This window comes from Propithecus coquereli, unplaced genomic scaffold (assembly GCF_000956105.1).
Source record: "Propithecus coquereli isolate 6110/MARCELLA unplaced genomic scaffold, Pcoq_1.0 Scaffold178, whole genome shotgun sequence".
NCBI classification, from domain to species: Eukaryota; Metazoa; Chordata; class Mammalia; order Primates; family Indriidae; genus Propithecus; species Propithecus coquereli.
Window position 1 is genome coordinate 1,335,242 of NW_012142523.1, and position 23,286 is coordinate 1,358,527.

The 23,286-nt window shown below is 52.4% G+C and overlaps 3 protein-coding genes across 3 annotated transcripts; 2 read left to right on the forward strand and 1 right to left on the reverse strand.

Annotated features, from left to right (window-relative positions):
- The first annotated feature begins 10 nt into the window (after nt 1–10).
- Nucleotides 11–5,964, forward strand: EIF3I (eukaryotic translation initiation factor 3, subunit I). The gene is made up of 11 exons (XM_012642271.1): nt 11–95; nt 191–283; nt 1,697–1,784; nt 2,081–2,146; nt 3,092–3,241; nt 3,317–3,444; nt 4,340–4,450; nt 4,572–4,661; nt 4,998–5,071; nt 5,560–5,652; nt 5,775–5,964. The coding sequence occupies exons 1-11, from the start codon at nt 93–95 to the stop codon at nt 5,854–5,856; spliced, it is 978 nt and encodes a 325-aa protein (XP_012497725.1). The 5' UTR covers nt 11–92; the 3' UTR covers nt 5,857–5,964.
- Nucleotides 5,965–6,101: 137 nt separating this feature from the next.
- LOC105808544 (myotubularin-related protein 9) lies at nt 6,102–12,501 on the reverse strand. The gene is made up of 10 exons (XM_012642209.1): nt 12,317–12,501; nt 12,030–12,138; nt 11,666–11,791; nt 11,377–11,550; nt 10,744–10,970; nt 8,484–8,645; nt 8,173–8,314; nt 7,870–8,090; nt 6,391–6,542; nt 6,102–6,315 (listed from the first exon to the last, which is right to left on the reverse strand). Exons 1-10 carry the CDS (start codon nt 12,499–12,501, stop codon nt 6,197–6,199), a joined length of 1,617 nt encoding a protein of 538 aa, XP_012497663.1. The 3' UTR covers nt 6,102–6,196.
- A 2,292-nt stretch (nt 12,502–14,793) lies between these two features.
- On the forward strand, nt 14,794–16,353 carry FAM167B (family with sequence similarity 167, member B). Its single transcript, XM_012642272.1, has 2 exons — nt 14,794–15,202; nt 15,874–16,353. The coding sequence occupies exons 1-2, from the start codon at nt 14,849–14,851 to the stop codon at nt 16,102–16,104; spliced, it is 585 nt and encodes a 194-aa protein (XP_012497726.1). The 5' UTR covers nt 14,794–14,848; the 3' UTR covers nt 16,105–16,353.
- Nucleotides 16,354–23,286: the final 6,933 nt, after the last annotated feature.

The following is a 23,286-nucleotide window of genomic DNA, read 5'->3' on the forward strand; positions in this document are numbered from 1 at the left end:
CGAGGGGGCGGAGACCCACAATCCGGAAGTGGCCCATTAGTCTCTTCCGGTCCCACTCACGTTGCCGCTCTGGTAGCGCCGTCACCGCCGGGATGGTGAGTTCCACAGAGTTGGGGGTATTGCGGTGAGGGTTCTGGACTGGGGCAGGGGCCCTATTCCGGGCACTGACACTCCCGTCCTGTCCCTACAGAAGCCGATCTTGCTGCAGGGCCATGAGCGGTCCATTACCCAGATTAAGTATAACCGCGAGGGAGACCTCCTCTTCACCGTGGCCAAGGACCCTGTGAGCGTTTGCCGGAGGGCAGACGGGATCTTGCGGAGGGGGCCCGGGAGGGTCGAGTTCATTCTATCAGGATGTTGGGTGCACAAGCTAGTTTTGTCGCCGGGGGGAACCAAAAGACGGCCCTGTCTGAGAAGTAGGCAGGGACCCAGCAGGGGTAGGTCGGTGAGAGTATTCTACCGGGAAAGTTGGAAAGAACTTCATTGTTGGTAGAAAAAGGAAGTGGTTGGGGAGAAGAAAATCAAGAGACCACTGTGGAAAGGGGATGGGGATGAGGGTCAGTTTGCTCAGGGGACCGAGACGAGACCATTCAGGGGAAGAACTAAATCACTCTACCAGGGCGGGAGAACAGACCACCTCTAGTAGGGAAAGCTGATCTGGCAAGCTGTGTCATTTAGACAGGGTTTCAGGCAGTACCATCCTGCTACGCAGCACAAATAGTCCCTCACAGTACTGACTTTTTAGGCACTCCCACACGGATTAAGTTAATTTAGTGGTTAAAAGTGGGGGCCCTGAAGTCAAACACACCTAATTTGAATCCTCACTCCTGCATCTATTAGCAATGTGACGTTGAGCAAGTTATTTAACCTTTCTGAGTTTCAAGTTTTTCTTTCTATAAAATATAGGTACTTATAATACCTCCCAGATGAGGTTTTTAGCATTAAATGAGATCATTTATGTGAGGATCTTAGCGTGGTACCTGGTGCAAGTGAATGCCTAATTAATTTTAGTCGCTTTTTTTTTTTGAGACAGAGTCTCCCTCTGTTGCCCAGGGCGAGTGCTGTGGCATTAGCCTAGTTCACAGCAACCTCAAACTCTTGCGCTCAGCGATCCTCCTGCCTCAGCCTCCCAGAGTGCTAGGATTACAGGCATGAGCCACCGCACCCGGCTAAGTCGCTTATATTTTAAATTCCTTACACATCATTTTATTGGCTTTACAGCTACCCTTTAAAGAAGGCATTATTGTCCCAGCCATTTTCGAGATGGGACAACTGAAGTTCAGAGGGAAGAGGCACTGTATTTGAGATCATACAGTTAGATAGTGGCAGAGCAGGCACCAGAAGCCAGACTTCCCTACCACCACCTGTCCTTACTTCGACAGGAAATCAAAGCTACTGTTTTTCTGGACTGGAGTTCAATTTAACCTCTTAATATAAGAGAGTGGGAGTTCTGGGGAGGGCTGGGAGTGGCAAGTGAGGGTGCTTTTGCAAGCCGCATGACTTCCCTGCTGTTTACCTTCAAGAAGGGAGGAGAATCCAGGAGTTGGTCTTTTTACCAGCTCCCTGCCATTTCCCAAGAGACAAACAGGAGAGGGCAGAATTGGCCTGTCTAGAAGTTGCCAAGGATTCCTGGGGCAAAATGGGAGGCCATTGCTCTTACCAGGATGTGTACTATCATGTCATTTGACTCCTCCAGATCGTCAATGTGTGGTACTCTGTGAACGGTGAGAGGCTGGGCACCTACATGGGCCATACCGGAGCTGTGTGGTGTGTGGATGCTGACTGTATCCTTGTTCTTGATCTGAGTCTATGCTCCAGGGTCTGCCCCAATGGAGAGGCTGAGTTGAAAGTTGGGAGTTTGGGTTACTATTATGGGCCTGGAGAACAATACCTACTCCCCCATCTCTTCACTGGTGGGGGAAACATTCAGGACAAGTTCCAGTTCTGGATAAGGAGGTTAGAATGCTCTGAGGCAAGAGAGAGGAAGAAAGGCTGAACAGGGAGATGGTTCTGTTGGCTTCCCTAGAGGAAGGACAAGGGCTCAGGTGAACTCAGTCACGTTTCTTAACAATCTCTTCAGGGGACACCAAGCATGTCCTCACTGGCTCAGCCGACAACAGCTGTCGTCTCTGGGACTGTGAAACAGGTAAGCCTGGGTCATTCACTTTTCAGCAAATATTGAGGAACTACAGTGTCCCCATTTGAGCAAACAGGTCCCGGGGAAGTAGAGATAAATCCAGAAATGGTTCCCAGTCTAGGGAATAAGAAACTAGACAGTAAGAAAGGCAAATGAGAAAAGAAGCATTACAGTAAGGTGTTAGCCATGAGAGAGGAAGCGTGGAGTACTGTGGGCAACTGACTGCCTGGAGTGGGGATGGGAACGGCCTGGGAAGGTTTCCCAAGGTAAATGTCATATGAGCTGGGGCTTGAAGGATGAGAAAGATGCCATCACTTTGACACATGCAGGAATGAAAGCATGGAGAGTGTCACGTACAAGTCATCTGATCAGGCTGGAGTTCTTGCTTCTTGGGTGGGGGATGGGGTAAGGGAGTAAAATAGATGGTCAGAGGAAAAGTTGAGGCTGGCCTTGAATGCCATACTCAAGAGCTTGGCTTTGTTCTGTAGGACTTGGCATGCTGTGGAGGTCCTTGAGCAGGGAAGATTGGTGGTCTGTTTAGTTTTAGCAAGGTCAGGGAACAGTGGGAAACATTGGAAGAGCTGAGACTGAAGACAGGGTAACCTATAAGCTGCTCCGTTTGGTAAATATTTACTAGGCATCCAATTCTGTGCCGGGTCTATGCTGGGCACTGGGGATATGCAGAGAAATCAGACCAGGTCTTTGCTGTGCAGGAGCACAGTCTGGGGGGAGACATATATATAATAAGCAGTGCCACATTAGCAGGATGTCTGAGGAAGGATTATGGGGAAGAAATTAAAAGACTTGAGCCAAGGTGTAGCAGTGAGGAAGAGCAGAGTGGTGGGTTGGAGTTGCTGGAGCAGGAAAAACAGTGAGACATGATGTTAGACAGGTGGAGAGTATCCTCCAGGATAGCAATGGGCAAGGGGTAGCCCACACTCTGCCTGTCCCCAGGGAAACAGCTGGCCCTACTCAAGACCAATTCAGCTGTCCGGACCTGCGGTTTTGACTTTGGGGGCAATATCATCATGTTCTCCACGGACAAGCAGATGGGCTACCAGTGCTTTGTAAGCTTCTTTGACCTGCGGGATCCGAGCCAGATTGGTAAGGGCTGGGGCCGGGGTTGGGGTGAAGGGTGCAGCTCTAGAGCCCAGGGCCTGATATTTGCTGCCCACACAGACAGCAATGAGCCGTACATGAAGATTCCTTGCAATGACTCCAAGATCACCAGTGCCGTTTGGGGACCCCTGGGGGAATGCATCATTGCCGGCCATGAGAGCGGAGAGCTCAACCAGTATAGTGCCAAGGTAAGGGGCCAGGTGGGGCTTGGGCCCACCTGAATGATTCCTTACAAGAGGCAGGATAGTACAGTGGTTAAGAACAAGGGCTGGATTCACATAAGATTTCACTTTCCAGCTGTGTGATCTTGGGCAAACTGGTTTCCTTGAGCCTATTTATCTGTAAAATGTTTCAAGAGTCACATGACATCAGGTGTTTGAAAAACTTGTCACAAAGTACACACAGAATGTTAATAAGGATCACCACTGAGTGCCAGGCCCTGTGCTGGGCTCCTACGACAAAGAAATGAATCTGACATAGTCTCTGCCCCAGGGGGAGACAGACTTGCAGACAGCTAGCTTGTGAGTCATATTGTGAATTGTGCTACCATAGAGGTCTCAGGTGCAGAAGGTGCACTCTGTGACAGTGGAGGTGGCATGCACATGAAGCCATGAAAAATAAATGGAGCTTCAAGCAGGAAGGAAAGTACATTGCACAGGCAAAGGGAGCTGCAAAGGCAGAGTTAAGGAAGTACGCGGATTCCATAGGAACCTTGGAGTATGGTCTTGGGGAAGGTAGACAGGGACTGGATTTTAGAGGTCCTGAAGTGTCAGGAGGTAAGGAGTTTTGATTTTCCTCTAGGCAAGAGGGAGTCTTTAAAGGGTAATTGATGATCAGATTTTCTCTTGAGAAGGCTTTGCAGGCTGTGGTTGGAGAATGGAGCTGAACTAGCCAATAGGCACGGGATGTGGAATACTACACAGAGTCAAGAGATGTTCAGGGGTGGCTCATTAGTTAGGGGGGTGAGCAGAGGGTAAAGTCCAGGTTGTCTCGGATTTCTGATTTGGGTGCCTGGGTTTCTGGGGAACAGTGGGCTAGTAGGGGTTGGAGCCAGCCAGAGTCTCACTCTTCCTCCTTCCTCAGTCTGGAGAGGTATTGGTGAATGTTAAGGAACACTCCCGGCAGATCAATGACATCCAGTTATCCAGGGACATGACCATGTTTGTCACCGCATCCAAGGACAACACAGCCAAGGTGAGCCTGGGTAAGGGGTCTTGCGGGGATGCTCTCACCCTCCTGCTGCACACATCCAACCTGCCTGACTCCCCCCAGGAAGGCTCTGCTTACGGATTTCTCCCCTGCCTTCTCTCTCCAGCTCTTTGACTCAACAACCCTCGAACATCAGAAGACTTTCCGGACAGAACGTCCCGTCAACTCAGCTGCCCTCTCCCCCAACTATGACCATGTAAGGGAACCCCACCGAGGTTCCCTGCTAAAGCCTCAGAAAGCTTCTGGGATCTAGATGTTTTTCTGGCAGTTAGACTACGAACGTTCCGGGGGAAATGGTGTCAGGCGAGGAAATGGTGTCAGGCAGAGAAGAGACTCCCAGAGCAGTAACAAGGCTGAATGATTGGGTAGCCCCAGGGAACTGGCCAGGAGGTGGCTGAGGTATCTGTTCATCCCCTGCCTTTGGCATCCTCCCATTGTTATGTGGGAGATACTAAAAATGTATAGGGCAGGGGAAAAAACAAAATGGACTTGACTGCCTTTGGGTCTGTCTAGAGTTTCTTTTTCCCTTCAGGTGGTGCTGGGTGGTGGTCAGGAAGCCATGGATGTAACCACAACCTCCACCAGAATTGGCAAGTTTGAGGCCAGGTAAAGGGGGAGAGAGCGCTTCCAAACTGAAACCTCACCGTGTGTCTTTCGTAACGAACATGAACCATATTGGCTACAAGGAAGTGTAGCCAAATTCGTGGCCTTCCTGTGACAAGTGGGTAATATAGCAGTTAAGGGCATGAACGCTGAGGCCCTACACATATCATTGTATTTCTCTGTGCTCATGCTTTCTTTGCTGTATAATGGGGCAGTGATAAGATACTTACAAAATCGTGCAGATTAAATAAATGAGTTAATATTTGTTAAGCTCTTAGAGCACTGCCCAGCACATAGTAGGCACTCAGTGTTAGCTACATATTCAGGCAGACGTTTGGGTCCAGTCTTCCCCGACTTCATCTTATATTGTTCATATTTTTCCTGCTTTATTTTTTGTAACATAGTTTGCCTTTGAGGAGTGCTGCCTCCAGAGTGTTCCGGAAAGTGTGCACAGTGAATTAATCATGTGCCTGCTCTCCCCTCTCCTCTAGGTTCTTCCACTTGGCCTTTGAAGAAGAGTTTGGAAGAGTCAAGGGTCACTTTGGCCCTATTAACAGTGTGGCCTTCCATCCTGATGGCAAGAGGTAGGGCCCCCGTGAAGTGAGCTGAGCTAACTGGGCTGGTCTCTGCCTTCCTCACGCCCTGTCCCGCAGGCCTGCCTTTCCCAGGGCAGACACCTGACTTGTCCCTGGCTGTCTTTTTCCAGCTACAGCAGCGGAGGAGAAGATGGGTACGTCCGCATCCACTACTTCGACCCACAGTATTTCGAGTTTGAGTTTGAGGCTTAAGAAGCTGGACCTCCATCTGGGCCAGGGAGGCTGCTGGAGAAAGTTTAGGACTCTGAGAAATAAATTGATTTGGTAATAAATAGTTTCTGGTCAGATATTTTGTGGGGTCTGTCTCATGATTTTTCCTTCTTACTGACACCCCAGTAGGTTGATGCTAATCATGAATACCTTTATTATTTAGACCTCCCTATACTTGGGACACTTCAAACTTGGAACTTGAGTATTATGGGCTAGTGTGGGTTACAGGTACCCTTGTCCAAGATTTAAAGGTCCCCAGGGGCCTGGAGAGGTTTCAAGAACATTTCATCCATTGTCTAAGGAGCCAGTGCTGGGGTTGGGCTCAGGCTGAAGCTGTTGGCTGCGAGCCTTCTGTCTCCTCCCTTCCTGTCACTATTTGCCACACCTTCTCCCATGCTACTTCTGCCGGCTCAGGTGGGTGCGTCCAGCGCAGAAACAGGCCTGAGGAGGAGGAAGACAGGTAAGAAAGCTGAGCAGAGGGGAAAACTCCCCAGGGGAGAAGGTAGGGGAGGTTACCTTGCCACAGCCGCAGGCTCTGGGGCTCCACAGAGGGCCAGATGGCCAAGGGATTGAGGACATAGAGTGGGTTCCGGAGTTTTCGTTGCTCCTTTGGCTGGTTGAGCCCAGACCACAGGGAGTGTGTTCGAGTCCTCACTTCACACAGGCATCTGTAGAGGGTGAGGGAGTGAATTTCCAGCCCCACCTATGCCCTCTAGGAGACTGGGTGGGTGGCCCTGGTTAGTAGGGTGACAGCCACTCTGAGGCAAACACTGTTGCCAGTCAGATCTTGTCTCGGGCACTAGAATTAAAGAGGAGTCAGACACAATCTTACTTCATAAGGCATTCCATTCAGAGGGAGAAACAATTTAGCTTTGCATAAGTGTCAGGGCAGGCTAACTAAGAATTTGATATTTGAGCTGGGTGTATCAGACCTGGCATCCTGGGTGTACAAAATGGCGACACGTGGCGGGGGGAGCTACATGAGTGAAAGCAAAGTGGGAAAGGGCCCAGTGTGAATATTGATAGGTCTGGACCGATGAGTTTTCTTAAAATGATGAAAGTGGAGATGTGGAGGGCAGCGAGGAGGCCGCCGCAGGGTCCAGATGGAAAGAAACAGTCTGGGTGCAGGTTGGAGGAGGGGCCTCTGGCAGGAGAGGACCAAGCTCAGACCTTTTTAAAAGAAACCTAAAGATGAAGATGGGGAAAAGGAGGGAAATATCTATAGATGACAGTTTTCTAACCTGGATGTCCCAGGACTAACGGAGTTAGTCAACAAGATGCGGTGTCAGGGAGAACTGGGCCAAAGAAGATGGCTAAATACTGTTGGAGAAGAGGGAACCCTTCTTGCCCCCGTCTCAGTCTGATGAGACAAAGACGGTTTATGGGGCTGCCTGGGAGCATGTGCAATAAGCCAGCCAAATAAAAGCAACTACCGCTTCTTGTGTGCCTACTGTGCGTCAAGCACGGTGCTAGACACTTCTATGCTTTAGCTCAGTTATTCCTCCCAACCCCCTATAGATTATGGTGACTATGCTCCCCGCCATGCTGCTGATGAGGAGACCAAGGCTCGCATAGGTTTGCCATGGTTACCCAGGAGGTGAGTGGTGGTTTGAGATCAAACAATCTGACTCTGCTTTCAACCTCGATTCTATTGCTTCACGAGAATCAACCAAAGTGGTAGAGAGCCCCAGAAATAATTTACTTTTGCAGCAACTTTCCCCTTCAGTCCTTGTTTTCGAGGTGGGGTATACTTGCTCTTGGCTATGGACAGAGTGGGAGGCCTAAAGGATTGGGCTTGGACCCATCTATCTCTGGGTTTGCAGAAGTTAGGAGGAAGTATGAGATTTAGAAGGAGGGGAGAGGAAGACTCGCAAGAGTTTTCTAAAAGAGAATTTACTTGGAGAGGAAAGATGGCTCCTAAGAAGTAAGGTGCTGATGCGGCAGCTAATTGACCCTTTCCTGTGCCTGCCCCTGCCCCACCGCACCTCAGCTCACCTCTCCTTTTCGCTGTTGCAGAGGAAGGTGCCAAAGGGGGAGGCATAGGCGTGCTCAAACAGCGCCAACAGCAGCCCCTCCCCAAACTCCAGTGACAGCGGGAACTGGCGGCCCAGCTGCCACACGCAGTCCAGGAAGAGGAGAAAGGTGGGTGCCTCGTGCTTGGGGCGGGCCTGGGAGAAGGCCGAGTGGGCACAGCGCAGCTGGAAGGGGTGGCCGGCCTGGGGAGGGGGCAGAGCGATGGGCACAAGGAAGCAGGGTTTCTGGATGGTGGGGTAGGGCTGGGGTTGGGTGGTCACTTACCTGGATCCACTCGCGCTCTATCAGTTCCTGGAATCCAGCTATGGTCCGGCTCATGGGGTCCAGGATGAGTTGGGCCAGTGAAGTCACGAGTAAGGTGCTGTCCGTGCCTTCAGCCCCATGCACCAGGATGCAGGCCCCTTCCCTGTGGGCCCAGGGCTCATCAACAGTGGCCAAGTCCCCTGCCCAGGGTGACCAGGCCAGGAATAGAATGGGCGCAGTTCTAGGCTGTACTGAGTCACCGTTTTGTGTCCAGGGGTTGAGGGCCCTGCCTGTCCCCCACCATTCTCTGTCTCACAGGGTAGGGGCCTTACCTCTCCATGGCCTGGGCTGCCAGGCAGGCAGTGCTCAGTGCTTCCTTCACGTGTGCCAGCCAGCGGCAGCCCTCTAGCCGACTCAGCCAGCGGTCCATGCTCTGCTCCGGATCCCCACAGGCCTCCACCAGGCGCACGAAGCTCTCTTGTAGGGGCCGCCCCCTGGACAAGTGGGAGTCTGGTCATCCTTCCCCCAGCCCACGGTCTTAGTGAGCACAGTCTGGGAGCAAGTGCTCCAGACCAATGAGAGATAGAACCCTCTGAGGAGCGCATCTGATAAGAGGGACACAGGACTCTTTGGGGAGCCCAGTCTCATGGAACATCAAGCCCACCAAAGAGCTCCTAAACTGATGGAAATGATTCTGTATCTTTGAGGATTCCCCAGTCTAGGAGAGACCCAAGACCGTTTGGGGAGACCTAGCCTGTTGAGCATTACCTGGGGAGGGGTTACATAGCCCTCTGGGGAAACACAGAATGCCCTGGGAAGCCCCCAATTTGATGTAAGTGTCACAATATCCTTGCATGACCCAATCTGATGAGAGCAACATAGTGCTCCCTGGGGAGCCCTTGTCTGACAAGAGAAACGCAATGCTCTTGGACTTCAGCATCTGCTCCTACCTTCCAGAATCCGCTCTGCCCAAGGTCACTTGTGACCTCCTGCAGAAAATCTAATGCAGACTTTTCAGTGCTGTTTAAAAGCCTTTGGTGACTCCCCACTGCCTTTAGGATAAAGTCTAAGCTCATAACCACCGTTCTCAAGACCTTCGCTCTGGCCCCTCATCCTTCTAGCTTCATCTCTCTCTACTCCCACTTCATACTGTGCTCCCATCGTACTGAAGTACAGGAGTCCTCCGAACCCATGGTTTCACTTTCTGAGGTTTCAGTTACCCATGGTCAACTGTGGTCTGAAAATATTAAATGGAAAATTCCCAAAATAAACACTTCATAAGATAAATTGTGTGCTGTTCTGAGTAGCATGATGAAATCTTGAGCCACCGTGCTCTGTCCTACTCAGGACGTGAATTATCCCTTTGTCCAACATATCCACGCTGTATGCACCACCTGCCTGTTAGTCACTTAGCAGTAGCCTAACTCTACATCACAATGCCTATGGCATTCACCTTACTTCATCTCATCACATAGGCATTTTATCTTATCTTATCACGTCATCATAAGAGGAAGGGTGAATACAGTACAATGCAATATTTTGAGAGAGAAATTACATTCACAAAACTTTTAGTACAGTAATTGTTATATTTTATTATTGTTAATCTCTTAATGTGCCTCATTTATAAATTAACCTTTACCATAGGTATGTATGTATAGGAAGAGCATAGTATATATAGAGTTTGGTACTCTCTGAGGTTTCAGGCATCCACTGGGGGTCTCAAAGCATGTTCCCTGAGGATAAAGCGGGAACTACCGAACTTGCAGTTCCCCAAACAGGACAAATAACCAGGCACTCTCTGCACCTATAATATATACCTGCAGTTCCCTTCATCTGGAGTGTCCTTCCTCCTTCTGGCTAACTCCCCCGCTTTCAGGTCTCAGCTAAAGCATCCTAGTCTCAGGAGAACATTTGGATTACCTAAAGTCACCTTACTAAGAGAGGGGCACCTCCTCTGTGCTGCTACTTATCTCAGTGGGCTCTGATTGCCCATTTACTGCTGATCTCTGTCATGTCTGGGCTGGTCACCATGGCAGCCCCTGTGCTCAATGCAGGATGAATAAATGAATAAACAGTTTTGTATTTTGGATAGGGAAGCAGTCTAACCCTCCCCAAAGCACAAAAACTCCTTCAGGACCTCCTCTTGGCACTACCATCACCTGGAGACAGAGGAAACAGATCCATCTGTGCAGGCACAGCCCTCAGGGAAGGAGGGAGGGAGGGAGGGTGTGTGTGTGTGTGTGTTGTTCCAGGTGTGTGAGGGTGTGTGTGTGTGTGTGTGTGTGTGTTGTTCCAGGAAGACAAATTTCAGTTTAATGTAAAGAGGAGCCTTTTCTTTGCAGGCAAAGTTGGGGTGCCTGGAGAGTAATGAGGTCTAGTTGGGGTGCCTGGAAAGTAAGGTCTCGGTGGGGTGCCTGGAGAGTAATGAGGTCTCGGTGGGGTGTGCCAGTGGGCATGCCCACCTGGAGGGATGGCCAACAGGAAAGGCCTAGCAATCTTCAAGGCTCCTGGAAGACCTCTCCCCCACACACACACAGACACATTCATAGAGTCCTGCAGGAAGGAGCATGGGGAGGATGGGAGGCCCCTTACCTCTCCAGGGGCCGGTGCAGCCGTTTCCAGCCAGGGTAAGCGGCCTTGGCCTCCGTGCCACCGCCAGTCATACGGGCCTGTTTTGCGGCCTGGGCGGAGCGTGTGTCCAGGATAAAGCCCCGGGCCCCAGGGCGAGCCCCCGCCAGCACCGCTCGCAGCAGCTCCTCGTCTTCAGCACAGCGCCGCTTTTGGGGACCGGTCAGAGGCTGGCTGGAGCGTAACAGAACCTGCGGACAGGGACTCAGCTCCTGAAGTGTGCCCACCCTGCCTGGGGAGCCCATGGGCCAGGTCTACACACAGGCGCCAGACTAGAGCTGGCAGGGGCGGGGCGAGCTGGAGCACAGGGGCCGTAGGGGTGGAACTCTCCAGGATTTGGACCGGTCAGTGTGTGCTGTGGCCAGAGTGGGGAGGGACCCTGTGAATAGCCGGTGGGTAAGTCCTGGGTTGACAAAGAAGGAACTAAACTTCAAGTAGCCCAGGGACGCCGACAGCCGGGCCACAGTGGGCGAAAGCTGGATTGAGCGGAGGGGGCGGGGCCGGGATAGGGAAGCAGCCAGGCTGCGAACGCTGCGAACCGGCCGAGGAAGGACGCCGAGGGTCCCAGGGGCGGAGCCTGGGAGGGGCGGGGCTCACGGTTCCACTGGGAGCGTGGCTGTAGCTGAGCACAGGGAAGCGGCCTCCCTGGCGGAAGCGGGCGCTGCGCGCCAGGACATCGTCGTCCACCGCGCGAGGCACGATCACGGCACGGGGGTAACTGGGGCACAAGCCGAAGTCCTCGTTCACCTCGCTCAGCCGCCACGCGTCGGTCTGCGGCGCAGGGAGGGGCGAAGGCCAGGTTTAGGGGACCCAGCGAGTGCCCTGTCCCCGCGCCCCTTCCAGGCCCGGCGTTTCCACATCCCCAGGCCCCCACGACCGTGCCCACCTCGCGAGCTACCCGCTTGTAGTAGCGTTCGGGCGGGAGGAAGTGCCAGGAGTCGCCCAGTCTCAGGCCCTTGGGACGGTAGAAGAACGGAAAGGACGTGATGACCGATTCCAGGGAGGACAGCGCCTGGGGAAGGAAGTCAGGGGCTCTGGGGATGATCGGAATCGTCACCCGCGCCCTTTCCAGCCCCTCCGCTTCGCAGCCTGTCCACGTATCTCAGACCACCCTGCAGCCCCCTGCCATTTGCCCGTGCCCTGAGACAGACTGGATGCAGTGCTCCTTTGCACAGTAGCGCCTTTTTATTATACTTCCCTGTATAAGGGACAGGCATAGCTTAAGGGCTTCAGGTGTGCTCTCAGCATACCTCGATGGAGCGGGCGATGTCCAGCGTCGCTTCCACGCCCTCTATTTCCAGCTGCAGCACCCGCAGGTCCTTACAGCGCAGCGTGATGGTGCCCGAGTCACCCGCAACTCTGGGGATGGACGGGCCCAGGCTCAGTGTCCCCCGCCCCCCATCGGGGGAAGGGAAACGAGTTTCATAGGACAGGACTCTATGCAGGAAAGCGCCCGCTCCAGCTGCGCTTGCCCTTCCCCCTCTTCCCGCCGAGCCGCGAGCTCCCCTACTCCGGGGACGCCCCCGCCACGTCTAACCTCTTCTCGATAGAGTCGACACTACGCAACAGCAGCAGCCACAGGTCTGGAGTCGACTGGGGCCCTGGAGACAGCAGCAGGTGGTGGCCGGTGACGCACAGCGTGCCGCGCAGCGGGGGCGCCTCCGGGCCCCGCAGGAGCTGTGCTTGGGCCCGGCCTGTACGGATCAGCTCTGAGAACTCCATTCTGCCAGTAGGGGACTTGGGGCCCAGCAGGGCAGACTCCGGGAGCGTCGGGCGGGGCACGCGCGGTCTCCAAAAAGGACAGGAACTGGCTGAGCAGCTGGCGACACCCGCAGGACAGCTGTTAAGGAGGCCCCTCAGAGGAAGGAATCTCAGAGTTTCACCGGAATCCTCCCCTCACACTGCCAGTATCTCTTAGCGAGGTCCTTGGTCAGAGCCTGTTATAAGGAAACCTCGATTTCATCATCTGTAAAATGGGGAGAATAATCTTGCCCAAAGCCCTTAACCCCGTGCCTAGGGCACAGGAGACACTCAATATTTTTGTTTTTTTAAGCCCTGAGTGCTAGCATTACCGCTAACTCAAAAAAACAAAGAAAAATAACCATCTCTTCCGCTGTACTCTGGTGGAAGGGCTGGAAAGTGTAGGGGCGAAATTGGGAACTTCCTGCTTCCTCCTGGTATGTAAAGGGTAGTGGAGGAAATCACTTGGTCCACCTTAAATGCCCCTCCCCCTCCACAGCTGGAAGTCCCTGCCTGTGGGCGCCCTCTTTGCGGGTCACTTCTTACTGAGTCCTGCCCTCAAAGACCCCATCCTCTGTCACGACATCCTTTCACCAAGCATGCATTGCCCATACTGTGAGCTGTGTGTGGTGTTGGGACCCAGGGGTGACAGGAAGTTCTATTCACAGGGTTTTCAGTCTGGCAAGAGACACACTTACGCTGGTAAAATTACAGTAGGAGGCTAAACTGATTTACTGGAGGACTCATCCATTCATCCATTCTCCTAATTATTTTTTCATTTCTTAAACGCTGGTGCCTGCACTCTGCTGGGTGCTGGTTACTGAGAAGAGGAAGAACAACTCTTCCCTTCAAAGGGCCTTCTGGTCCACTAGGTTCCAGACTTTCAAGTGAAAAAAAATAAAATCATAGGTGGGTCCCCATAATATAAACATGAAATTGGAACTGCTCTGTGAAAGAAATCACACACGAAAGAGTACAAATTGTAAAATTCCAGACCAGCAGCAGCTGGGATGAGAATTTGGTAGAAATGCAAATTATCAGGCCCCATCCCATACAGCCTGAATCAAAACTCTGATCTTAGCAAGCTTTCCAGGTGATTCTGAAGCATGCTAACGTTTGAGAACCACTGGAGAGTATACAAACAGGCAAAGCTAATGTATGCTGTCAGAAACGAGGGTAGTGTTACCCTTATGAAAGCAGTGACAGGCAAGGAGCACACAGGAGGCTTCCTGAGTCCTGGGAATACTGTTGCTTGATCTGGGTGCTGGTTACATGGGTGTGTTCAGTTTAGGAGAATTCGTCAAGCCGTGCATTTATGATATGTGCATTTTTCTGTGTGTATGTTATATTGCAACACAAAGTTTAAAAAAAGGAACAGCTCTGGTTGAAGCCTGGTGGGGCAGAGAGAGGGAGGACTGGAACCATCCACGGCTTTGCCCTTCCCCACCTGCAGGCAGCCCTTTGAAGGATTTCCAAGGGAACCTATGGTTCCTTACAGTATAGCCCGAAGTCCTTGATCTGTCCCAGCAGAGCTCAGAGAAGGTCAGTGACTTGCCCAAGGTTCCACAGAGCCAGCACTAGAACCCAGGTCTCCTGACTCCCAGGCCAGGGCCCTGCACGCTATTCCTTTGCTAAAGGGCTGGTGTCCTGAGTAAGGACAGGGAGCAACTAGTCAACCTCCTCCTACCTCTCAACTACTTTAACTTGGATCTTGGGAGGAAAGCCAAGACTCCGGTGTGAGTGATGCTTTTCTCATCCTGGAGCAACTTCCTTTCTGGGAACTGGGTGTCTCCTTCTGGGCAAAGACAATAAAATTCATCCTAGGGGCCAGAGGAGCAGGGCTCCTCCTGCCCCCACCCGGATGGGCATCACGTGGCTACTGGGTTAGCAGTCCAGGAAAATTCCAGCCCTTGGACACTTGGCCTCACACAGCCATCTGCTCACTCACCCTGGCACACTCAGCCTCCCTAACCCACCTTGAACATTCACCATCGCACGCTCTTTTCACCCTCAAGCTTCTGCTGCTTTCTTGTTTTTTGTTTTTTTTTTGAGAAAGAGTCTTGCTTGGTCTCTCGGGCTAGAGCGCAGTGGCATTATCATAGCTCACTGCAACCTCAAATTCCTGGGTTCAAGGGGATCCTCCTGCCTCAGCCTCCTGAGAGTAGCTGGGGGACTACAGGTGCACGCCACCACACTCGGCTAATTTTTCTATTTTTTTGTATAGACGGGGGTCTCACTCTAGCTCAGGCTGTTCTCGAACTCCTGACCTCAGCGATCCTCCCACTTCAGCTTCCCAGAGTGCTAGGATTACAGGCGTGAGACACCGCTCATGGCCAGCTTCTGCCATTTGTCCCTGGGAAATATTGCCAGCTTTTCCCTAATCCCAGAGTGGCAGCCCTGCCCTGTCACTTACCTCAAACCTACCATGTCCCTGGGGCCACTGAAATTCCAGGCAATGGGTGAAGAAGATGAGGACGAGGAGCAGGAGAGCCTGGACTCCGTGAAGGCACTGACGGCCAAGCTGCAGCTGCAGACTCGGCGGCCCTCCTATCTGGAGTGGACAGCCCAGGTCCAGAGCCAGGCCTGGCGCAGGGCCCAAGCCAAACCTGGGCCAGGAGGACCTGGGGCCATCTGTGGCTTCGACTCGATGGACTCCGCTCTTGAGTGGCTCCGACAGGAGCTGGTGAGTCTGGTGGGGTGGGCAGCCTTGCACAGGGCCTTCAGGCCAGTCGTCTTTAGGGCCCAAGATCACGGGTGTGGGGAGGGGATAAGAATGGACTCCACCTCCAGCAAGTGCCCACTCCTGTGTCCTGGCGCTGAGGAGCCAGGAATAGACGCGTCCAATGTTTCGTTCGGGAGGCTTGCTATAGAAGGATGCCATCCTATCTACTGACCTAGTGCTCCTATGGCCCAGGAGGCAGAGCCCTGCCCTTGGGGGGCCACCATTATCGGTGGGAAAAGACATGGCCTGCCCTACTCTGGGAATTGCTATACCCCAAAGATACAGTAAAGTACAGAAGGAGGCACTGACCATGCTGTGGGCAGAATCTGAAGAGGTGAGGGCTGACTAGGTGGCTGTCAACCCAACATGTGCAAATATAAAGATGTCCAGGCTCCAACGTGGAGATTCTGCTTAGTTGATCTGTATTTGCTTCGCAATGGCTCCTTAGCTCGGTTTGAGAACTACCAGTGTGAAGCAAGGTCTGAGAGATGGGGAGGCATCAAGCCGAGGTGAGAGGGGACTGGGGAGGGCACAGCCGGTGCAAAGGCCCTTGCTGACCGGAAGGGAGGAAGGGAGGAAGGGAGCGAGGCTGAGGGCCAGCCCAGCAGGCTCACGCCCCCTCTCGGCCGCAGCGGGAGATGCAAGCTCAGGACCGGCAGCTGGCGGGGCAGCTGCTGCGGCTGCGGGCCCAGCTGCACCGGCTGAAGATGGACCAAGCCTGTCACCTGCACCAGGAGCTGCTGGATGAGGCGGAGCTGGAGCTGGAGCTGGAGCCTGGGGCCGGTCTGACCCTGGCTCCGCCGCTGCGTCACCTGGGCCTCACGCGCATGAACATCAGCGCCCGGCGCTTCACCCTCTGCTGAGGGACACCTGCTCTGCTCTCCGGGGACACCTGTTGCCGCTTCCCCAGCCTGCCTGGGAAGAGGGAGAGAGGGGTGCCCCAGAGGCGCCAGCACCTGGTGGGCAAGTGGGGAACACTCAGGTCTCTGAGAAATGAGTCCCAAGTGTGCAAAGCCCAACCATCCTGTCACCCCTGCTGCCCTAGCTAGCCAGGGGCAAGGGAAGGAACTCAGACCCCCAAGCTCCTCAATAAACGCCCTTTGTGCTTCCCACCAACGTCTCTGCAGTCCTTTATTCAGGCCCAAGGCCGCTGTCTGTCTTCTGTCGCTGGGACCACATTGGTCCACTGCAGGAAAGATGGCCCATGTTGGGGGTGGAGATGGCCAAGTGATGGATCCCCACCTCCTCCACAGATCCGGCCCCATCTCTCTGTCTTACCAAGACCAGAGTCAGGGCTGGGAGCCATGGTACACGCCCATAATCCTAGCACTTTGGTAGGCCAAGGTAGAAGGATCGCTTGAGGCCAGGAGTTGGAGACCAGCCTGGGCAACACAGCACCACCCCATCTCTACGAAAAAAAAAAAAACTTAGCCAGGCGAGGGGGTGCGCACATGTAGTCCCAGCTACTCGGGAGGCTGAGGCAGGAGGATTGCTGAGCCCAGGAGTTTGAGGTTGCTGTGAACTATGATAACACCACTGCACTCTAGCCCAGGCAACAGAGAGAGACCTAAGTCATCCCCATGGGAGGTGACTTAGGTAAATCGGGCTGCTATAGAATGCAGAACCTGGCAGACCTGGGTTCAAAGCCAGTGCTCCCATTTATTTCTATTGGATCTTGAGGAGGTCCCTGAGCCCCTGAATCTGTTTCCTCACGTCTGCAGTGGAGATGCTGATTCTCACTCCACAGGCAGCTGGACACGCCTTAAGTGAGATAGTGTACAGTAAGCACTTACTACTGTCACCAGCAATTTTATTACTCTCGTGAGAAGCCCGGAAATGGACTGCGAGGTGTTGAGGTTTACAGTGCAAGGACAGCTGGCCCTGCAGCCCCAACCCTGGGATCTGTGTCACTCTGTAGGTTTTTAGTTTGTTTCTCTCAGCCTTTGTTTCTGTGTTACCCTCTTTGTCTGACTTTCCAACTCAGGCTTCCTCTTCCCCCCACCCATTTCCTGCCCCGCCTTCCTCCGCAGCTGAGGTGCACACAGCACCGGCTTCCACCTCACAAACCCCAACAATGCTCTGTGGGTTCCCTCCCCCCACCGGCTAGCTCAGGCAGTGACGCATTTACACTTTCCTCCAGGTTGGGTCAAGGCCCAGTTCTTGGGCCTAATATAGGCCACTTGGAGTTCTTCATATCACTGGCGACCTGGCCCCGAGCCTGTGATGGGTGCCACCCTCAGCCTGGCCCCAGGCGAAATGGAAATTCTCGGCCAGCCTGCTGCTTGTGACGACGTTCTTGCCTCCTGCCAATAACAGAAAGTCCCATCAGTCTGCTGGCTGCACCTGGGTGTCTGGGCCCAGCTCTCCCACCTGCTGCAGGAGACGGTACCAAGACCTGCACCTCCACCAGGGGCTGTGGCCTTGCCTCTACCTAAATTAGAAGTGCGCCCTAATTTGTTGTACTCTCCAACCATGATTAGTGGGTATTGTCCTGTTCTCTGTGGATAGCAGGAGCTGTTACTATGCCCTCTTGAAGACAGGGGGCTGCCTGCCTCCTGAAACAGGCTGCTGTCCAGCATTCTGTCCGTAAGGGGGCTGTCAGCCTACCCGTAGCCTGCCCTTGACTATAATAAAGCTATTGTCCTGTGCCCTGAGATGACATGGGTATTGTTCTGTTGGCCGACGGTAGCAGCTGATTTAGCCTGACATCTGGCTGGAACGTGTGGTCTGCTCTCCAACATTTTAACACGGATATTGTCCTGTTCTCTGAGTCCGAGCGATGCTACCTTTGCTGTCAGACTGAAACAAAAGGGTCACTCAGCTCTCAGGCTCTAACAGTGGTGCTACTTGCCTTTCACTGTAAGCGGAGTGTGTCTCTGCTTGCCCCTGCTTGCTGGGGCAGAAGGCTGCCCTTGAATCTCTAGGCCAGGTGCACCCTGGAGGCCAGAAGGGAGGGTCCATCAAACACCCTCCCTCAATTTTAAGGCTCCAAGTGCCACCCTCAGGGTGAGTAGGGCCTGGTCTGGAGATGTAGGGGACCCTCAGGGGCTGAGGGGTGGGGGGCTATAGTGGCAGGAAGCTTGGGGTGCTGAAGGCTTGTGGTTGGGCTGCTGGGGCCCGGTTGGCTGCGGAGCCCTCGGGAGGAGGCAGGAAGTCAGGGTGGGACGTGGGCGCGGGGAGACAGGCGGTGGCTAAGACGGCGAGGGGAGCTGAAGGTGTCCGGGCAGCCAGGTTAGGCCAGGAGGACCATGTGAATGGGGCCGGAGGCTCCCGGGCTGGGCAGGTAAGGAGTGCTGGATGCAGGGGCCTAGGGGCCGTGGTGGGGAGCCTGGCAGCTGAGGGCTGTGGCTGTGAGTGGGGCCAGGCTCCCTGGGGACGCAGCAGCCCTTCAGGCTGGGAGACAGAAAATCTTTGCTGGAGGTCAGGGGGGAAGCACGCAGTGCAGCTGGGTCACCTCTTTCCTGCAAAGTGGTGGCTCTTGTCTCTCTCTGCTACACTGTCTGCCAATAGCCCCCACTCACTGGGAGCATGCTTCTGGGAGATCTGGCACATGGGTTGTAAGATATTGAAAAGACCTTCAGAAATCACCAAGGCAGTCCCTTGTCCCATGAGAATGAGGCTCCTGAGGCCCAGAGGGGGCCCAGCACTCACTGCTCAGCCTCTCAGCAAGGCAGTGGCAGAGCCAGGCCCTGGGAGGGAGTGACGGCCGAGGCTGTGATCCCCTCAGCGCCCCATGGAGAAGGGTGAGGGACAGACTCGAGTCAGGGGACCCAGGAATCTTCTGGTTCCGGGGGCAGACCCCAGTGACAAGAATTTCCTGAGAGAGAAAGACAGGAGTCACCCAGAGCATTCAGATGGCCTCGGTGACCAGCAATGCCTCAGAGAGGGAGGAGCCCCCCGATGGCAGATGGACGTGTAAGGAGTGTTTATCATCTGGGAGGGAGTCTCCAGGGCGGACAGATATATCTGATCTGACTCTGGGAAGTTGGAGGTGAAAGACAGTGACAAAGGAAGGGAAGAGGAAGCGCTATTTTTATCCCGGACAAGGGTGCAGTTGTCCCTGGACAAGGAACTGCTGAACTTCCACCTGGAAAGTTGCCATTCCTGTCCCTGCCAAGTGTCACAGCAGGATGTCCTCCCCTCTGCCCTTGCTGCCTCCTGCTTCAGCTCTGCTGCTTTAAACCCCAGGGAGGAGGCCCAGGAAGGCACGGTCAGCGATATGCTCACTCCCTCCCTCTTTACTTCTGAGGCTCAGTTTTTGGGGGGAGTCTCCACCCCAGCCAGACTTTCCAGGTTCCCCCTGCTTCATTGGAGTTTTTCGTGACACACTCTTTCTGCCTAGTCAGCATATCGCAGCCTTGCTCTTGTCTCCAGCTCCAAGGCCTGTGGCTTCTGTGGGGGCTGGGGACCACCCGGCTCTCCTCGTGCTCCAAGGGCAGCTCCTCCACCCCTGAACAGGTGGAGCAGTTCCCTCCACCCAGCCCTGTACTGACGGACGAAGCAGACAGGGTCCCGCGCCTGGGCACCCAGGAGCAGAGGCTTTTCTCAAAGGGAGAAAGGGTGGAAAACAGGCCAAGTTCAGAGGAGAGGAGAAGGCTCTTCTGGGGGGATTCTGGAAAGCTTCCTGGAAGAGTCAAGGCAGTTCTGAGAAGGACAAAGGCCCATTTTGGATAGTGCGTAGGACACGAGGCCAAGGTCATTATCCCTGGATTCTGTCCTTGGGTACTGTGAAGGCAGAGACCTCAGAGCAACGTCCAAGGCAAGAGAGCCCAGGGATTTGGTATAGTGCAAAGAACATGCATTTCAGAGTCAGGCAGACCCAGGCGCAATTCTGGTTCTGCCACTTCCTTGAGCGAGTGGCTTCACCTCTCCCAACTTCAGTTTACTTATCTGTAAAGAGGCAATAAGAAATCCCTCCTTTACAGAGTGCTTGTGGGCAATCAAGGAAATAATGACTATTACATTCCCTGGATAGTACCTGACACATAGTAGGTGCTCAAGGGAGGTTAGGCACTCCCTCCTCCTGCAAATGATGTACCAAAGGGAGGTCTGTCCACACCCAGAATGACACCCACTCAGCGTTTTGGCAGGCCAGCAAACCACCCATTCCCCTCACACTTGTGGTGTGGCTTTGCAAATGACTTTGCTTCCTGTATATAGTGGGTGTGAGAACTCAGGCAGGATGGATTCTGAGCTCAGCCATGGGGTCTACTTTAGAAGAGGCTCCCTCACACACTCCCCTGACAAACACACACACCACATCCCAAACGCCGAACCTATCATCACAGGAAAATGTACACGTGCAGATACGTTCAGAGTTCAGAGGCAGGGGCCGGGACTACATGTACAACACAGACTGGATCCTACAATTCCATGTACACACCCACAAGCCGATGGCTTCAAGGCCAAGTTCAACTCAGCGAAAGCAATTCTGAGGCGGGGGGTTGGAGGAGATGGGGGAAGGCAGGACCAAGATTCCATCCAGGAATGTGGCCTCTAACAACCAACTTCAGGGTTGATTTTAAAGTATCTGGAATTGTATTTCCAATGTTTGTGCTAAATAAAGAACACTAGTTCCATGAGGCACCTGGAAAAAAAGGACTCTGGGGCCAAATCACCACAGTCTCAGCTACAAACTCTGGCCTATCTTAGCCTCATGATCAACGTTAGCTTGTTAAAGCTCTGAAAGTCTCTGCAGAGAAGAAACCTGATTCATTTCGTCTAATCCCGTGTTTCCCCAGCTTCCTGAGGCACAGACCCCTTTTTTCCATGTCACCTATTCCATGCCTACACCTCTTGAGACAAGGAGAGCAGCACAAGGCCTGGGTGTGCTGTGCAGTTGATACTCCTCAAATGATCGTGTCTGTTGGCAGAGTTTTTATGTTGGTAATGGTTTTGTTGGTTTTGCTTTACAATTACAAAATTAGCAAATGGCAGTTTTTAAAAATTGAAACAGTACAGAGACATATAGAGAAATGTAAGAAATACAGCTAATCCCACTTCTGGGATGTGCTCACTGAGAACAATTTGCTGTGCATCCTTCCAGATTTTCCTGCGTATGGCTGCATGGCTGCTGAAAAGCATGGCAGTTAAGAGTCTAGTCTCTGGAGGTGGGAAGACCAGGGTTCAATTCGCAACTGCACTGCTCATTTGTTATGAGGCCTCAGACAAATCACTTCATGCAGTTTGGGCCTCAGTTTTTGCATCTGTAAAATGGGAACAATAACAACACTTACTTCATAAGATTATTATGAAAATTACATGAAATAATGCAAATAAAGGCTTAGCACAGAAGCTGGCTTAAAAGAATCCCCTGTATGTACATTTTTTGTTTGTTTGTTTGGAGACAGAGTCTCACTCTGTGGCCCTGGGTAAAGTACAGTGGTGTCAGCGTAGCTCACTGCAACCTCAAACTTCTGGGGCCAAGAAATCCCCCTGCCTCAGCCTCCCAAGTAGCTAGGACTATAGGCATGTGCCAGAACACCCGGCTAGTTTTTCTATTTTTAGTAGAGAGGGGATCTTGCTCTTGCTCAGTCTGATCTCGAACTCCTGAGCTCAAGCAATCCTCCTGCCTCGGCCTCCCAGAGTGCTAGGATCACAGGCCTGAGCCACCGTTGCCCGGTCCCACATGTACATATTTAAATGTACATTTATACGCTACATTCTGTTCTGCAACTTGCTGGCCATGTTGTATCTGGCACATCTTTCCATGACGGTACGTGGAGCTCTATTTCATCCTTTTAATGGTTTCAGCTAAATGTTAGCTTGGTAAATGGGTAATGGTGGTGATTTTGAAATGCTACTTCCTGGCAAGTATTGCTGTCTTGTGTTGCCATATTGTTGGCAGTCAGAGATGTTACTGATCAGCAAGCTAATAACAGGCCTTACAGCCTCCTGTGAAAATGAAGTGACCCACCAGAGAGGCACCCACCTCAGTCCCAGAGGACAGGGCCATGTGGATGGGACCCTCTCTGTCTGCTCACCTCTGTGTCCTCAGCACTAGGTCGGACCTTGGCACGTAGAAGGTATCCATTAAATTTTTGTTAATAGGCTAACCCACCAATGGAGGCCTACGCCCAAAGTTTTCTCTTAAAGTACAGCATTCCCCAAAATATGGCCTGTACACCATTGACGTGTGTGAGTAATTTTAGGGGATAACGAATGAATGTTCACAAATGTTAATTAACGTGTTTATTTTAATGTGCACTAATGTGTAACTTCTAGTTATGGCTGGTGATACTGGTTTTCCATTTATGGTAGTGAAGTTTCCATTTTAGATAAATATATCAAAGGTGAAAAGGTAGTCTGTAGAAGTACCAAAAATCACAGAGGAAAATGAAAATGATAGATTATTTTAGTCTGGAAGATGTTTAAGTGCAATGAAATGCCCATACTACCCTCAAGTAACAATTATTCTTATTTATTTAGTCCTTACTATGCACGAAGCACCATGTTAAGCATTTTATTATATGGGATCATTTATATATCACATATAATGCTCACAACAGCTCTAGATGCAGATTCTGTTTTTGTTCTCATTTTGTATATGAAGGGACTGAGTGAGGGAGGCTCAAAGAGATTTAGTAACCTGCCCAAAGACCCTCTGCCAGTGAGTGATTGGGAGACCTTGGGATTGAACTTGGGTCACTATGACATGGACATGGTGAGCTGAGCCTCCATAATCTGCAGACTTCCAGAAACGTTCATAAAGCAGTATAGATTGCCAAGCTGTATGTCTTCATCTTACAGCACTCCCATGATGCAAAGTGCACACAGAGGTACCCAAGGGAGGGCACTCAGTGAAAGGGATTACTAGACACATGCAGGTGACTGGACGGGGGCCCGCTACTAAAATACCAATTAGAATAATTGCTTCATAGCCCTCACTATGACAATGATTAGCTAACAGAATCAGTTCTATGTTCAAGCCACTCCCAGTTTGTGAAAATAAATCCATCTTGTTTACATATATAAGAAGCCTTTTTATTCTGTTCTCTGTGGTGACAGGCAACAGAGTTCATTCAAAAGTGGTATTATATCAAAAA

Bases quoted from the DNA above. Each gene is read 5' to 3' on its own strand.
- LOC105808544 (XM_012642209.1), bottom strand. From the start codon at position 12,501: ATGGAGTTCTCAGAGCTGATCCGTACAGGCCGGGCCCAAGCACAGCTC. The intron at 11,551-11,665 runs GTGGGCACGGTC...CCTGCGCCGCAG, and splicing joins ACAAGCGGGTAGCTCGCGAG to ACCGACGCGTGGCGGCTGAG. The intron at 6,316-6,390 runs GTAACCTCCCCT...CCTCCTCCTCAG, and splicing joins GAGCCTGCGGCTGTGGCAAG to GCCTGTTTCTGCGCTGGACG.
- EIF3I (XM_012642271.1), top strand. The intron at 284-1,696 runs GTGAGCGTTTGC...TGACTCCTCCAG, and splicing joins TCACCGTGGCCAAGGACCCT to ATCGTCAATGTGTGGTACTC. The intron at 3,445-4,339 runs GTAAGGGGCCAG...CTCCTTCCTCAG, and splicing joins TCAACCAGTATAGTGCCAAG to TCTGGAGAGGTATTGGTGAA.
- FAM167B (XM_012642272.1), top strand. From the start codon at position 14,849: ATGGCCAGCTTCTGCCATTTGTCCCTGGGAAATATTGCCAGCTTTTCC. The intron at 15,203-15,873 runs GTGAGTCTGGTG...TCTCGGCCGCAG, and splicing joins AGTGGCTCCGACAGGAGCTG to CGGGAGATGCAAGCTCAGGA.